The sequence below is a fragment of the Pan troglodytes genome, chromosome 4 (genome assembly GCF_028858775.2).
Source record: "Pan troglodytes isolate AG18354 chromosome 4, NHGRI_mPanTro3-v2.0_pri, whole genome shotgun sequence".
NCBI classification, from domain to species: domain Eukaryota; kingdom Metazoa; phylum Chordata; class Mammalia; order Primates; family Hominidae; genus Pan; species Pan troglodytes.
In genome coordinates this window covers 8,374,875-8,388,244 of record NC_072402.2, presented here as the reverse complement: position 1 = coordinate 8,388,244, position 13,370 = coordinate 8,374,875, and the positions used below count along the sequence as shown (strand labels likewise).

At 39.5% G+C, this 13,370-nt stretch overlaps 1 protein-coding gene across 3 annotated transcripts in view; it reads right to left on the bottom strand.

The window, feature by feature from the left end:
• ADCY2 (adenylate cyclase 2) overlaps positions 1–13,370 on the bottom strand; it is a 435,133-nt gene that overhangs the window by 107,495 nt on the left and 314,268 nt on the right. For all 3 annotated transcript variants that reach the window (XM_016952932.4, XM_054684164.2, XM_016952933.4), the window contains 4 exons: positions 12,546–12,678; positions 10,999–11,175; positions 7,487–7,530; positions 3,135–3,215 (listed from right to left, as the gene is read on the bottom strand). In XM_016952932.4, the coding sequence (XP_016808421.1) occupies positions 3,135–3,215; positions 7,487–7,530; positions 10,999–11,175; positions 12,546–12,678 (435 nt within the window). The remainder of the gene's footprint in view (positions 1–3,134; positions 3,216–7,486; positions 7,531–10,998; positions 11,176–12,545; positions 12,679–13,370) is intronic.

Here is a 13,370-nt window from a genome sequence, read left to right as displayed (position 1 = left end):
TGTAATTTTTCTCTCTCCAATTACGCCTTAGGTTATTTATCAGCAATTGACTTGGGAATATTTTGACTTATAGAAAACAAGGAGATTGATAAATGTGATTTGGATATTTGGAAGGGAATAGATTCGTGTGTGCTGATTAGGTCAACTATTACTTGGGGGGATTGGAACTACAGAGAAAGACAAGATCAGTGGAGGGGAGAGAAGAGAAGGGAGAGGGAATGTGTGTGTGCTTGATTTAGGGCCTCCTGACATTTTTCCTGACCCCAGTGGTCTATGGCATGAAGAAAGTCAACCCCATCCTTGGTTATCACAATAAGTGATTCCCTACTTATTTACACTAAGGTCTTTTTTTTTCTTTTGTCAAGAGGTTACGGAAACTAAAGGAAATTCTGAATACTATGCTTACTAGAGGGGCATGGGTACACCCACACCTGCACCCAGATTTATTCAGGAATATGGGAATGCAAGTCCTTGCCACAAAGGAGGTACTAAATGAGAAGACCACTTTCTTATTGTTATGAACTGCAAGTTTGTGTCCCCCACCAAAGTTCATCTTTGAAGCCCTAACTCCCAGTGTGGCTGTATTTGGAGATGGAGCCTCTAAGAATGAAATGAAGGTTAAATGAGGTCATAAGAGTAAGGTCCTGATCTGATAGTATGAGTGTCTTTGGAGTCCTTCTAAGACAAGACACCAGAGAGCTCCCTACCACCATGGCATGCACTGGGGAAAGACTGAGCAGATGGTGACATCAGTCGTCTTTTAACAAATGCGTGTTCAACACATCAGTGAATGAATAAGCAAAAATCTGCACAGAAATCACTGTTTTATGGCAATAGCAGGAAACAAGTGAATGGTACATCAAGCCTGGAACCCCAGTTGAGTCCTCAAGTGAAAATACAAAGATCAGAAGAACTTCATGTCAAAGAACGAGAGGAGTTAATGAGTAAGGCATAACAAAGTGTAACTGAGGTTAATCAAAAATATATGCATAAGAGCTTCCATTTGAAAAATTTCCCTTTTATTTTTTGAGTACAGCACACTTTTCTCTATTTAATTTCTGAAACATGTTGGGAAAATTACAACATCAGCAGTTACACCAGCACTAAGCATTACTTTGAAATACAACTACATTAAAACATAAGGTATTAACTAAACATATATTTGCATACTAAATGACACAAAGCAAACACATAATTTAAAAGCAACTTTAACAACAATAAAGCAATGACAATGGTGGCACTCTGATGATTTGTTTGGTAGGAACGCTCTAAAAGGTGCATACAAAAATAATTTTAAAAGATAGGTGTCCTGCGTTAACACATGCTGAGGTTAACTTTAGGAATTAGTTTTTAAAATATTAATGTTATTATTATTATTATTTGCTAACTTTTGTCAAATAACAAGATTCCCTCTTTCTTCTGATCTTGTGTCTTATTCTGGCGAGTCACACAGTATCAGATGCTATTTCCTCTGCTTGAGTGAAAGCCTTCTTCCACCTATATTTTATGAAATCAGGTGCCTCCCTAGGTTTTAGCTGCTGTTAGATTGCAGGAAGTTATTTATTTCTCAGTATGTGACAGTTTGAGGCAGAGGCGAGGTTGTTTTTCACACTGAACCTAGTGCCACGCAAAACAGAGCATTGGCCCTGGTGCTGCCAGTGGGCCTTGGAAACTCTGGGACAGGAAGAAGGCTTCACCTACTTGTAGCACAGGAAGGGGATCTAGACAGGTGACAATTCAGTGTTCTAGCACATCCGAATGGCAACTCTTCCCTGACCAAGATGCTTTATTGCTTAGAAAATATGCACTCACACTGACACACAAAGGCACACACCCACCATAGACACACATATCACACTCATGCGATTCTTTCATAAGCCCTGTAAATATTCGATAATAAATACCTACAAGGAACAATCTAAGGCCGGGCGTGGTGGCTCACACCTGTAATCCCAGCACTTTGGGAGGCTGAGGCGGGTGGATCATGAGGTCAGGAGATCGAGACCATCCTGGCTAACACGGTGAAACCCTGTCTCTATTAAAAATACAAAAAATTAGCTGGGTGTGGTGGCGATCGCCTGTAATCCCAGCTACTTGGGAGGCTGAGGCAGGAGAACGGCATGAACCCGGGAGGTGGAGCTTGCAGTGAGCCGAGATCGTGCCACTGCACTCCAGCCTGGGCAACAGAGCGAGACTCTGTCTCAAAAAAAAAAAAAAAAAAAACAATCTAAAACAGGCATGCATTTTGCAAAGCCATGCACTATTTGAGGCCATGTAACTTAATTTTAGAGACAAAGAGCTCTAGGTGAAAATCATTTACACTTTTCAAGAGTCAGCTTTCATGATAAAAATTAAATAGGTCTCCATAAGGATGGAAGCTTTTCTGTGAAGGCTTTTCGTTTGGACCTCCTGATGTTTTCACTACAGTTCAACTCTGCAAACAGGAATGGAATGTCTGACGTGCGCCAGGCACCATACTGAGCCATGTGCCTTCTGCTCTGCATGGGTTCAGTTATGACACACGTACCCAAGGAGAACATGAAGGGTGATGAGCGCAGTCATTCTGTCCAGGCTGAGAAGGCCATCACCTTCTTCAAATTGTTTCCCTCCCACAACTCTGGACCATTTAAAACCGTAACAGCAATTCTTGGCCTCAGAGGCTAAATGACATTTTGGGCCCCCAAAATCAGTCTTCCTCTCATTACTCACCAATGCTAATTCTCTTCTAGGATTTAGAACACAGGTATCTCAACATTAATTTTGTAATAAGAACAGATGCATTTTGGATGGATAGTATCACATGCTAAAATTTGAAGATTTTCCCATATAGAATCTATCTTTTAAAAATATTACTTGCTGAACACATCGTGCTGTAATTTTCCTCTTTCCAATTACACCTCAGGTTGTTTATCAGCAATCAACTTGGGAATATTTTCTAGGCAGGGATTAAATATTTTTTAAAAAGATGAAATAAATACTTTTAACAAAAACTATTCTGAGGGACAACTGAAGTGAAATGAATGAATGGTCTCAGAAACTTGGCTTTGTCATGGTAACTATTGCAGAGCCTATGATAAAATACATCTGGAACATAATAAAAGATGAATGATAATTTAACAGAAAGAAGTACTCACTTCTGTGCATTAATCCCATCAATTGCTTGAATCATCCTTTCATTCAATTCTTCTTCAAATCTCTTCTTTTGTGACTTGGTTCTATATGAAAAACGGAATATTATGGGTTAGGATATTATTAGTAAAATAAATATTAAGCCAATTTTTTAGAGATACATAATATTTTACATCCTTATGAGATACAGATGACATTTTGTTGCATGCATGTGCAATAATCAATCTGGGTATTTAGGGAATCCATTATCTTAAGTATTTATCATTTCTATGTGTTGGAAACATTTCAAATTCTCTCTTCTGACTACTTTGAATTACACAGTACATTGTTGCTAACTACAGTCACCCTATTCTGCTATCAAACATTAGAACTTATTCCTTTTATCCAACTAAAGTTTGGGCCCACTGACCAACCTCTCTTTACCCACCCATCTCCCATCCACATACCTTTCCCAGTCTCTGGTATCTATCATTCTACTCTCTACCTCCATGAGATAAACTTCTTTGGTTCCCACATATGAGTGAGAACATGCCAAATTTGTCTTTCTGTGTCAGTAAGCCTATTTTTCTATGATGTCAAAAGCTCTGTTTAATTCTGCCAATCAAATAGAAAAAGAAACAACAGCCTATGAGCAGGCTCTTCTCAATTAACATCCAGCCACTCTTTGGATTGAGTGAATAACTAAAGTTTTTGGGATAGTAAAGATGTTTCCTTATTCACTTACTGTGAAATTTACTAGGCATTTACAAGGCAACACTGAAAGATATATACTTGGTGTTTGAGATAAAGTAACTTTCTCTCCTAGGAGATGTATTAGCTTTTGACTTGTTGCCTTCATAAACTTTATTTTATGAAAGAATACATTGGTTCTGGAAATTCCCCTGTAAAAATGTGGCTTGGTTGACAAAATAGTCATTCCTTTTTCATGTTTTCCTTGGTCAACTCTCAAAAATTTGCAGAACTACAGTCTTATTTCAGGTATACCAAAGCTTAATTGTATGTATTTAAATGCTCCTCAGTTTTCAAAGCACTATTCACAGAAAACTCCACTTTTATTTGCAGACCATCTCACTTAGTTTCAGAAGCAAATAACCTTTAGCCATAATATAAGATACTTTCTGAATAAATTGTGCCAAATAGCAAGAGCTCTCCAAGGTTAATTTGACAATTTGCATGAGGATGATGTCAGGAGAAAACCAAAATAGTACCTATTCTTAGAAGTTAAATATCCACTGCAAAGATTAAAAGCACAACCTGCTAGCCTGAACAAGGCTATGCCTATATCATGGTTTAGGTATGAATTCTCTGTGTTATGGTTGATTAGATTACAAATGAATAGACCATCTAATCTGGAATAAAAATCACACTTTTCTGAGTTCAGAATTGCCTCTACATATAGATAAGAATAGCATTAAATATGCAAAGTCTCATTTATCTGTAATTAAATCTCACAGAATTATCATTAATGAGATGGATGAGTTTTCCAATTCCATCATCCTGTTTGTGGATTTGTGCCTTCGGGCCCTGTCTTCTTCAAACAGGCTGAGAGCAGTTTTGGTTAAAAAAATAAAATGAATGATATTAAGTGATCCTCCCACAGATATTGAGCCAAATGAATTAAGAGGTTTTAGCATATCAAATTCCAAGTTGTTTGAAGAAGGCAAATTAATTTTTATTTTCCTTAAAAAAAAAAAAAAAAAAGCAAGGAACCCTTTACCAAGCAACTAGTGTGGCTTGCACATTCTCATTTATAGCTGAGACCTGTAGGGCCTTAGACCCTTCATTTAACGTTTATCAGTCCCACATCTAGACTTGAGCTTCTTGACTTCAATTTGATGGCTTTCTCTTCTGCAAAGTCTAAGAAGGAGCAGTGTAAGAATGTTGAAGCTTACAGGAAAATGTAATTCTTCGATATTTTGTCCAGTGCTAACAATGATATTGCCTTTGTTAACCTGTTTTAGGATTTGATTAGATGATGCCTGTAGAGAGCTCAATGCTGTAAATGTGACATGCAAAGTAGCCAATAAATGCATGCTTTCTGCATGATTTGAATTCACTAATTATCTGGACCATAATTCTTGACATACAGACACTTTTCTTGTCTCTGCAGTCTTGTGACCTCTGCCATGGAGAGGATAAGGTCCCCTGGGGATGATGATCTCCCCACCAGGAGTCTTCATTTGCCTCCAGGACTCTCTCCCTCTGACTTCCAGCATCTCTCATCTTCCCATCCTGGTGCCTTCCCCTGGGCTCCACCATTGGCCTTCCCACTGCTCTAGGACCCCAACCCCTGTGTCCAACACATCTCCATTCTGTCGCCCTGGCTCCTTCCCCAGGCCCATGCCAACACCTTGCTTGAGCTGATAGGTCTAAGCAGGCATGGGGAGGGACATGTGACAGGAGTGTGTGGGCCAGGCTGGAGGCTCAGACAGGTATTATGAGGCAGTCCACTTTACAAAGCCTGGAAGTGCCTGGGCATCCTGGGTAAGTCTGACTCAGAACTGGGGTTCTCTCCAGGAGGCCTTGAGGCCACCAAAGATCAATGACTACAGAGACAAATGGAATAAATATGGAAGAGGCCGTTACTAAAGCAGGCAAGCCTGAAGAGCAGTTAGGAACTTGTGCTCTGCGGTCACAGAGCCTGGGCACAAATGCTGGCTTCATCTCCACCAGCCATGTGACGCTGGCATTCTCCTATCCCTTTGTGCCTCAGCTTCTTCCCTTCCAAAATGATAATGGCAACAGATTCTGCCTTGCAGTAATGCTGCAGAGACCAAATTAGAGTTTCTATAGCCTAGTGCAAATAAAAACAACAGCTTCTTATCATTGTCTTCCAGACAGCACTCATCCCGGCTTACGCTGCCCCACGTAATACTGGGGTTCCATGACACATTACCCATTGTAACTTCTATAAATAGACTCTTAAAGCAGGATTGCTGGAAGGGAGAGACAGAAAACAGAAGAGACTATGAATATAAAGTGAAAGGAAGTCTGTGACATTTCTGTGGTCAGTTGCTCATAGATGTGTCAGCATCTTATTGGCCAGAGGCACCGTGCTGTCTCCAGGTGTCTTATGGGCTCTCTAATATGCCTCAAATTAGCTTAAGTTCTCTTTATTACAGTATATGCCACTTAAATATAATGCTTCAAAAGCTCAAGAACCAAATTATCCTCATAACATAAAGACTATGAATGTTATATCTCAATGTTAAAATGTCAAATTTTGCACAAAGTCCAAATTAGAGCTCATCCCAACGGTCACTTAGAAGGATCCTGGGCTAATGTGCCCTGTTGCCTTGTTTCAGCAGGTTACAACCTATGTTTCATTTTTACTTGGGTACAATTCCTTTTCTATAGAAAATAGGTCAGATCTCATATTTTTCCTTAGTTTCTATAAAACTATCAATAGCTACAATAAATTGACCTCTCTGGGGAGAAAGAAAGCCTGGCTTAGGGTTTGGAACTACATCTTACACTGGTTATCTGAATGTCCTAATATTGATTTGATTAACTCCCAAACCAATATTAAAGTAAAACTCTGTGCCCGAAAGATAGAGGAACAGGGGAAAAAAGGAGTTAGTGCCTGGGATTTTACGGTGGCTGCGACAGGGCGTGTGGAGACATTTGTGGGAAGCTTTTCTCTTTTTTTGAGCAGAGTGGATAACCCTTTATTTCACTATAGACAGACTGGATTTATCCTGCTTTTACCTTTAGAATTCAACAGAAAAGTGTAATTTTTTTCTTTTTCTTTTTTTTTTTTTCTGAGACACAGTTTCACTCTGTTGACCAGGCTAGAGTGCAGTGGCACGATCTCGGCTCACTGTAACCTCTGCCTCCCGCGTTGAAGTGATTCTCATGCCTCAGCCTCCCGAGTAGCTGGGATTACAGGCATATGCCACAACACCCAGCTAATTTTTTTTGTATTTTTAGTAGAGACGTGGTTTTGCCATGTTGGCCAGGCTGGTCTCAAACTCCTGATCTCAAGTGATCCACCCGCCTCAGCCTCCCAAAGTGCTGGGATTACAGGCAGAAAAATGTAATTGTAAGCAACATACCCATTTTAAGACAATTCACTTTTTTTTTAACCACACATTAATATTAAGAAGAGTCTCTTTGGGAAAACAGCTTAACATTCTAAAATGAGTACCAGGTGGTGTTTTCTTTCTCCCTCTCTCAATTCTAACAATAAGACCCCAATGATTCTATTTTTAGAAGCTGAAAGCAATTTAATAGGGCTTCTCAGGGGGAGCTGCTCTTTCAGAAGTAGCCCTTGAAATTACCATAATTGATGATAATTACTCTCAGAAATGAATAAAGAGCAATAAGCTTTAAAAAATCAGATAGAGAGATACCATACCTTAAGGTGCGATTTTGAAAATTATGCTGACCCATGGGTACATCCTATATTGAGAAAAAAGGTTATTAATTGTCAAAACGTGTTTCAAGAAGAATGTTGCAGTGATAATTAGGTGAAACATATTTCCTCTTTTATCATGGACAGTAACATTTAGCTAACAAATAATTAATTACTCATGTGGAGAAAAAGAGCTTAATCCTAAATGTGAATCAAGTTGTAAACTCAGTTTATCTTTGGAATGTTGCTGTAATCTCTAAACTCTGGATGCTAGAAGCATGAGGATTGTTGTCTGGAGTTTTAAGATTTATAGCCTGTATTTTCAGATCTGATTTCAAACAGTGGCCTGCCGGCGACTGATATCAGAGTTACCATCAGTAACCTATGACCATGTGAAAATGGACTTTGGTATCAGACAAATATTAGAAAATGCTGTAGAAAGAACAAAAATATAACCACAAAATCTGTAGTCATCCCCATCACTGAACTGGGGCGTTAAGAAACAGTACCATTGGTTAAGTATGTGAAATCACAAACCACTGGACAAAATGAAGAAATCGGCAAAGGAGTGCTGGTAGTTCCCAAGAGAAATGGAAGAGAGACAGAATTTATAAGTGGAAAAGCCACTGTCAAATATTCAATAATAGGCTTTCAAGGAAAGATTGCCTTTACACATTTATAGTGGGAATGAAAATAAAAGTTGGAACAAAACTGCTCCAAAGAAACTTTGGTTTGCTGCTTTCATTTCCAAGGTTATATTAAGATATGGATTTAGCCTACGGAAAGGAAAGATTTTTTTGAAAAAGTGATTGAGCTCCAAGTTTCATTCCATACAGTAAAGTACTGTATTATTCAAGAGCTCTATCAATGTTGAATCAAGAGTGAATGGAGTTCTGTATAGGGGATTAGATAAAGGAATCACTTTCAGCAATGTCAGTTGTTTGACCCTGGGATTTATGAGTGAAAACTCCAGTGAGGTCTTTCTGAAAGTGAGTGAGACACACAGTTAAGTCAAAGTGGTTTGGGCTTAATGCATCACCAAAAACTTGGGGCTTTCTTAAAGTATGCTATACTGCTACTAAGGCAATCCAAGCCTGGCTTTGAATCTGCAACAGGTGGGACCAGACGGTTAAGAAAATAGAGTTCGTTCAAGGGGTCCTTTGATTTTTATAAACAAATTTCTGAAGTTGAGGCACTCAACAGTTCTGGCCATATGTTGAAGAAGGCATCTTCATCAACACATAGCACCAGATTAAAGTCAGACTGAAACCATTCCTGGATCCTACGCTCAGATAATAAAAGAGACAGTCACTCTTAAGTCTTAATAAAGGCTGATAAGAAATAAACAACAACAACAATATACCTGGAAAAGTAAGCCTTTTCCCCGCAGGAACACATGAAAAACAGCACAGGAAATCACATTCAACTATTTATATATGATTCTTATTCCTTAAAAACCAACCAACCAACCAATTGCTGATGTACAATAAATCCCAATGGGAAATGGAGTTATCAGACACAGCACGAACTAGCAAGACTGAGGCTAACTTATCCAAATTACTGTTTTTCATGAGTGACAGAAACATAGGCTTTCACTGGTTGGATACTGGAGTCCTAGGATGCTGTTTCTCTAACAGATCTAAATGCTGGAAGGCCCCAGCTGCCCCAGGCCTCCCACCTTGGATTGTTCTCTTCTTGATGATTTTATCTAGTCCCATGGCTTCAAATATCATCTACAACCTGATGACGTTCACATTCATGCCTCCATCTTGGACCTGTCCCGTGAGTTCCAGACTTGCAGATCCAACTGTCTACATCCTCACTGCACTTAACTATAGGTTAGAAGCTGTCCAGCAGAAAAGTCTTAATTTTCCATATTAAATAATCTGGTTTCCCCCTTGTATTTGTCATCTCAATTAATGGCATCATCATTGTTCCAGCTGTGGGGCCAAAAAGTTTGGATTCATCTCTGTTCCTAATGTTCATGCATATCCAATCCATCACCAAGTCTTATTGGCTCTACTTTCACGTTAGCCCCTGAATTTGCTTCTCGTTGCTTCCACTGCTAAACTCTTAGCATAAGGGGGTATCATTCTCACCGGGGACCCCTGCAGTCTTGCTCCATTATTCCAAAGCCTAAATTATATCATGACCCTCCCTTGCTAAGATTCTCCATGACTTCCAATTGCACACAGAATGCAATATAAACTTTTACCTTGGTGCATCTCACCCCATGACCTCCCTTTGCTCATTGTTCATGATGCTCCAGCCACAGCAGCTTCCTCTCTGTCTCCAGGGGACACCACACTCACTTTCATCTTTGTGCCACTGACTTTGTTCTTCTGCCACCTCCTCTTCCCATTCACTCATTTCTCCCTCTGAGACTCCCTCAGCTGACCTACTACAGTGGCCATCCCATTCACTCCAGATGCCATCACTAAATTTTATCTTCCTCATGGCCCTCATCAGCACCTCACATGATCTTGTTCATTAATTTGTTTTTTTATCTATGGTCCCTCCTTTGCTATTAAAATGCAAGTGCTAGGACTTGTGCAGTCTTACGGATTGTCTGATGGGTCATGGTCTTCTGTCTGATAGTCACATTTACTTTTGAGTTGAAAAAAGATGAAGAGAAGTTGGGAGAAGAAATATAAGTAAGCCAAAACATAAATGCTGAGCCCCTGCCTGTTGGGCGTGGGAGTGTCACTTTGAGACCTTGGGACAGGTGGGGGCCCAGGGCGACTGAAAAACTCCACTTTCACCTGACAACTGGCATGTTCCTTCTCATCAGACAATAAGAATTATGTAATATTGTATTTTTAAAAAGCTATAACTGCATCCTTAGCACATTTAATAGCATTATACATGAAATTTTACCCCCAGATAGTTTTAAAATCTAAAAATACTATGGGGATTATCCTAAGTGCTTGGTTGTATTTACTTTTCTCTCCTCCTATGGGCCTATTTTCCTTCTCCATTGCAGCCATCTTATCGCAGATGTCCCCAGTGTAAGGAGCTTCAGTGCTTTCTCATATGCTGGAGGTCGCAGGGAAACATGGAACCATAACAAGATAGTATCCACTGCTGCCCACACAGCCTGGACATTTGGGCAATGAAGAAATGGGCTTGATGATACTACTTAAACTCCAAGGGCATCATGCTTTTGTCTTTTTATTAAGAACCTCAAGGCTTTCTACTTCATGATAGAAGTTTTTCTTAAAAAAACCCTCAATTAATAAATAGTTGTATTTAATTGCTACTATCAGTTGTAAATAGCACTGTCTTGGGTTATGAAGCTATAATGCAAAATCACGCTAGGGTGCAACCCTTAGCAATGTCAGCATGGAGCTCACTCATACCCTGATGGTTGTTCATAAGGGCCTCTCTGAGAAGAAGAAGGTGATAAGTTTGTTTCTTACAGACAGGAGTTATTTTGGCAGGAGATGCCCAGCCTTTGGTTTTGGGAAGTTAGCTTTCCCCCAGTGCTCAGGCATTGGAGGCAGGGGAGGGCATACCGTGGTGCTGATCTTGCCGTTCTCTGTGGTCATGCTGTCCCTGTGATGTAGGTGTGCAAAGGGCTTGGCTGCCCCCCAGGACTCCAAGTACCGGGTCATGCGGACCGAGGCCCTCATTTTGGCTCCATCAAGGGTGTGGCGAGGTCTGAAGAGATGCTGGGGGCTCCGTCGTTCTCCCTTGGGGTGAGAAACAAAGCATCACACCTGGCACAGCACAGGGCCACACATGATCCTTTTGGCATTGACCTCATTGGACTAGGGGCATTCCTCCTGACAGCCCTCTATTCGCCCTCTGTGTTTTCTGTCCTTATTCCTTCAGTGTTACTGGGGAACACACTATTTGAGTTGAGGGAATCTTTTTTCAGCTAGCAAAACATACATGTAATTGAGACTTAGAAAAAAATAATGACATGTTAATGGACATTTTTTATTAAGTAAATTCTTAAAACAGAATGTGCTGATATGTTTAGCTTTTTCTTGATGGTTATGTTTTTCTAAAGTGATAACTGTAGCTGTTTCTAATGCTACATAGCCCCAAACATCGTGTTTTGGTGTTCTTTACCTGAACGTAATGTTCTTTGTACATGTATTTTTTGAGCCTTCCCCCGTCCATCATCTCCCAGTCCCTGCTGCTTGCCACACATCTATCTCCAGATCGATCATCAAGCTAGTTGAAAGTTTGTCTTCAAAGGTGAAACTGGGGCTTCCCAGATGCTACCATAAGTAAATGTCCATAAAGTTGATCTTGTTGATTTTATGATATTGGTTTTCATGGTTCAGAGGTCTTTCTTGCTGATATTTGCACCATTTACCAGCTGTGTAATTTGGGAAGAATTACATAACCCCTGAAAGCTTCAGATTCTTAATCTGTAAATAGTGATAATACCCATTTGGCAGGAATTTGAGAAGGGTTAAAAGAAATGAGAACTCTAAGCCCCTTGATCTGGCCTAAATGTGGTGTGAATGAAATAAGAGATAGTTTCTCACTGTTTGTATGGGGTGGATCATCTCAGGCAGTAGATGTTCTTATGTTACAGAAGGTAAATATGCTTGTGCATACAGACAATCTCGCAAGCATGTCTATGTAATATTTATGTGTTAATCTTTCAAATATTTCTTCTCTTCTTTTTTTGTATATGTTCATCCTATTTTACTTAATTGGATTTTTATCTTCTAAAGCCCTAAGTCAATCATTTTCTCTTTATTTAATTTCCCAACTGACAGGTATCAACAGCTGTGCCCACTGGGAGGCTTTCAGATGCAGCATCCACCAAGGAATACACCGACTAACACACATGACGGTCTGAACTAGCAACCTGCATCAACACCCCTGCAGAAAAGCAGTGCATTTCAACTGCTCATTTAATAGGTATTTGAATTCAGAATTACAAAACATCTTCTGTAATTAAACCACCATATGCATTTAAAATATTTTGGGGACAAAGAGTAGCAAAGAATTATATTGGATATTGACTAAAAACACTTATGAATATCAATAATTTGCTCCTCCTCCCTTTTTATCATAGACTCTTTACAATGATACTGACCTTGGGGTTGATCACAAAGTAGGTTTTCACCAGGTGCTGTTTTAAATATGGGTCCCTAATGTCACCATCTCCCTCCTCCACTTTATAAGCGCCATTCAAGTGCTCCAGGGTGACAGAAGAAATGTGAACACGTCTGAAATTGCATTTTAAAATCACAGTCAAGACATAAAAGGATAAGTGTGAAGAAAGGTTTCTATTTGCTCATGATTTCTGAAATAATTTATCCACTAAATGAAGGAAAGCCTACATGTTCTTAGGAGCACTGACCACAATTAAAGTTTATATTCTATTGACCACTGCTTTGGAAAGATGCTCTTAGAGGTCGTGCACTACTAGTTTTGGAGCTTCTCTGCACTCACCGAAACCTGCATGGTGGGTGTAGTGAATTACAGCAAATACAACTTGATTATTTTGAATTTTTATGAGAATATCTTTGAAATGTATGTCATGGGCATTTTAGGAAGTATGCTAATCTGTATAATAATGTAGACTTTCTTTCTCAGTGCTTGCTCTTGTGCTTCTCTAAACTACAGCCCTTGATAAAGATTCTCTTGACTGAAATATGTTATTCTCCCCAGAGAAGGATGCTGTAGTCACTTATTTTAATATAATGGTTTTAGAGGTCAACAGTTCTAGACAGATGCCATATCTGGACTGTTTTGTAAAACATCTTTAAATCAGATTTCTATTCATACATTTGCAAATAAGTAAAAGTTTGTAATTTACTGTCTGATATTCACAGTCTTTGAACTATGGACAACGGGGTCGTGATGTAGGGACTTGAGAGCTCGTCTTTATCTGCTTAACATAAGAGGCCGTTGGGCG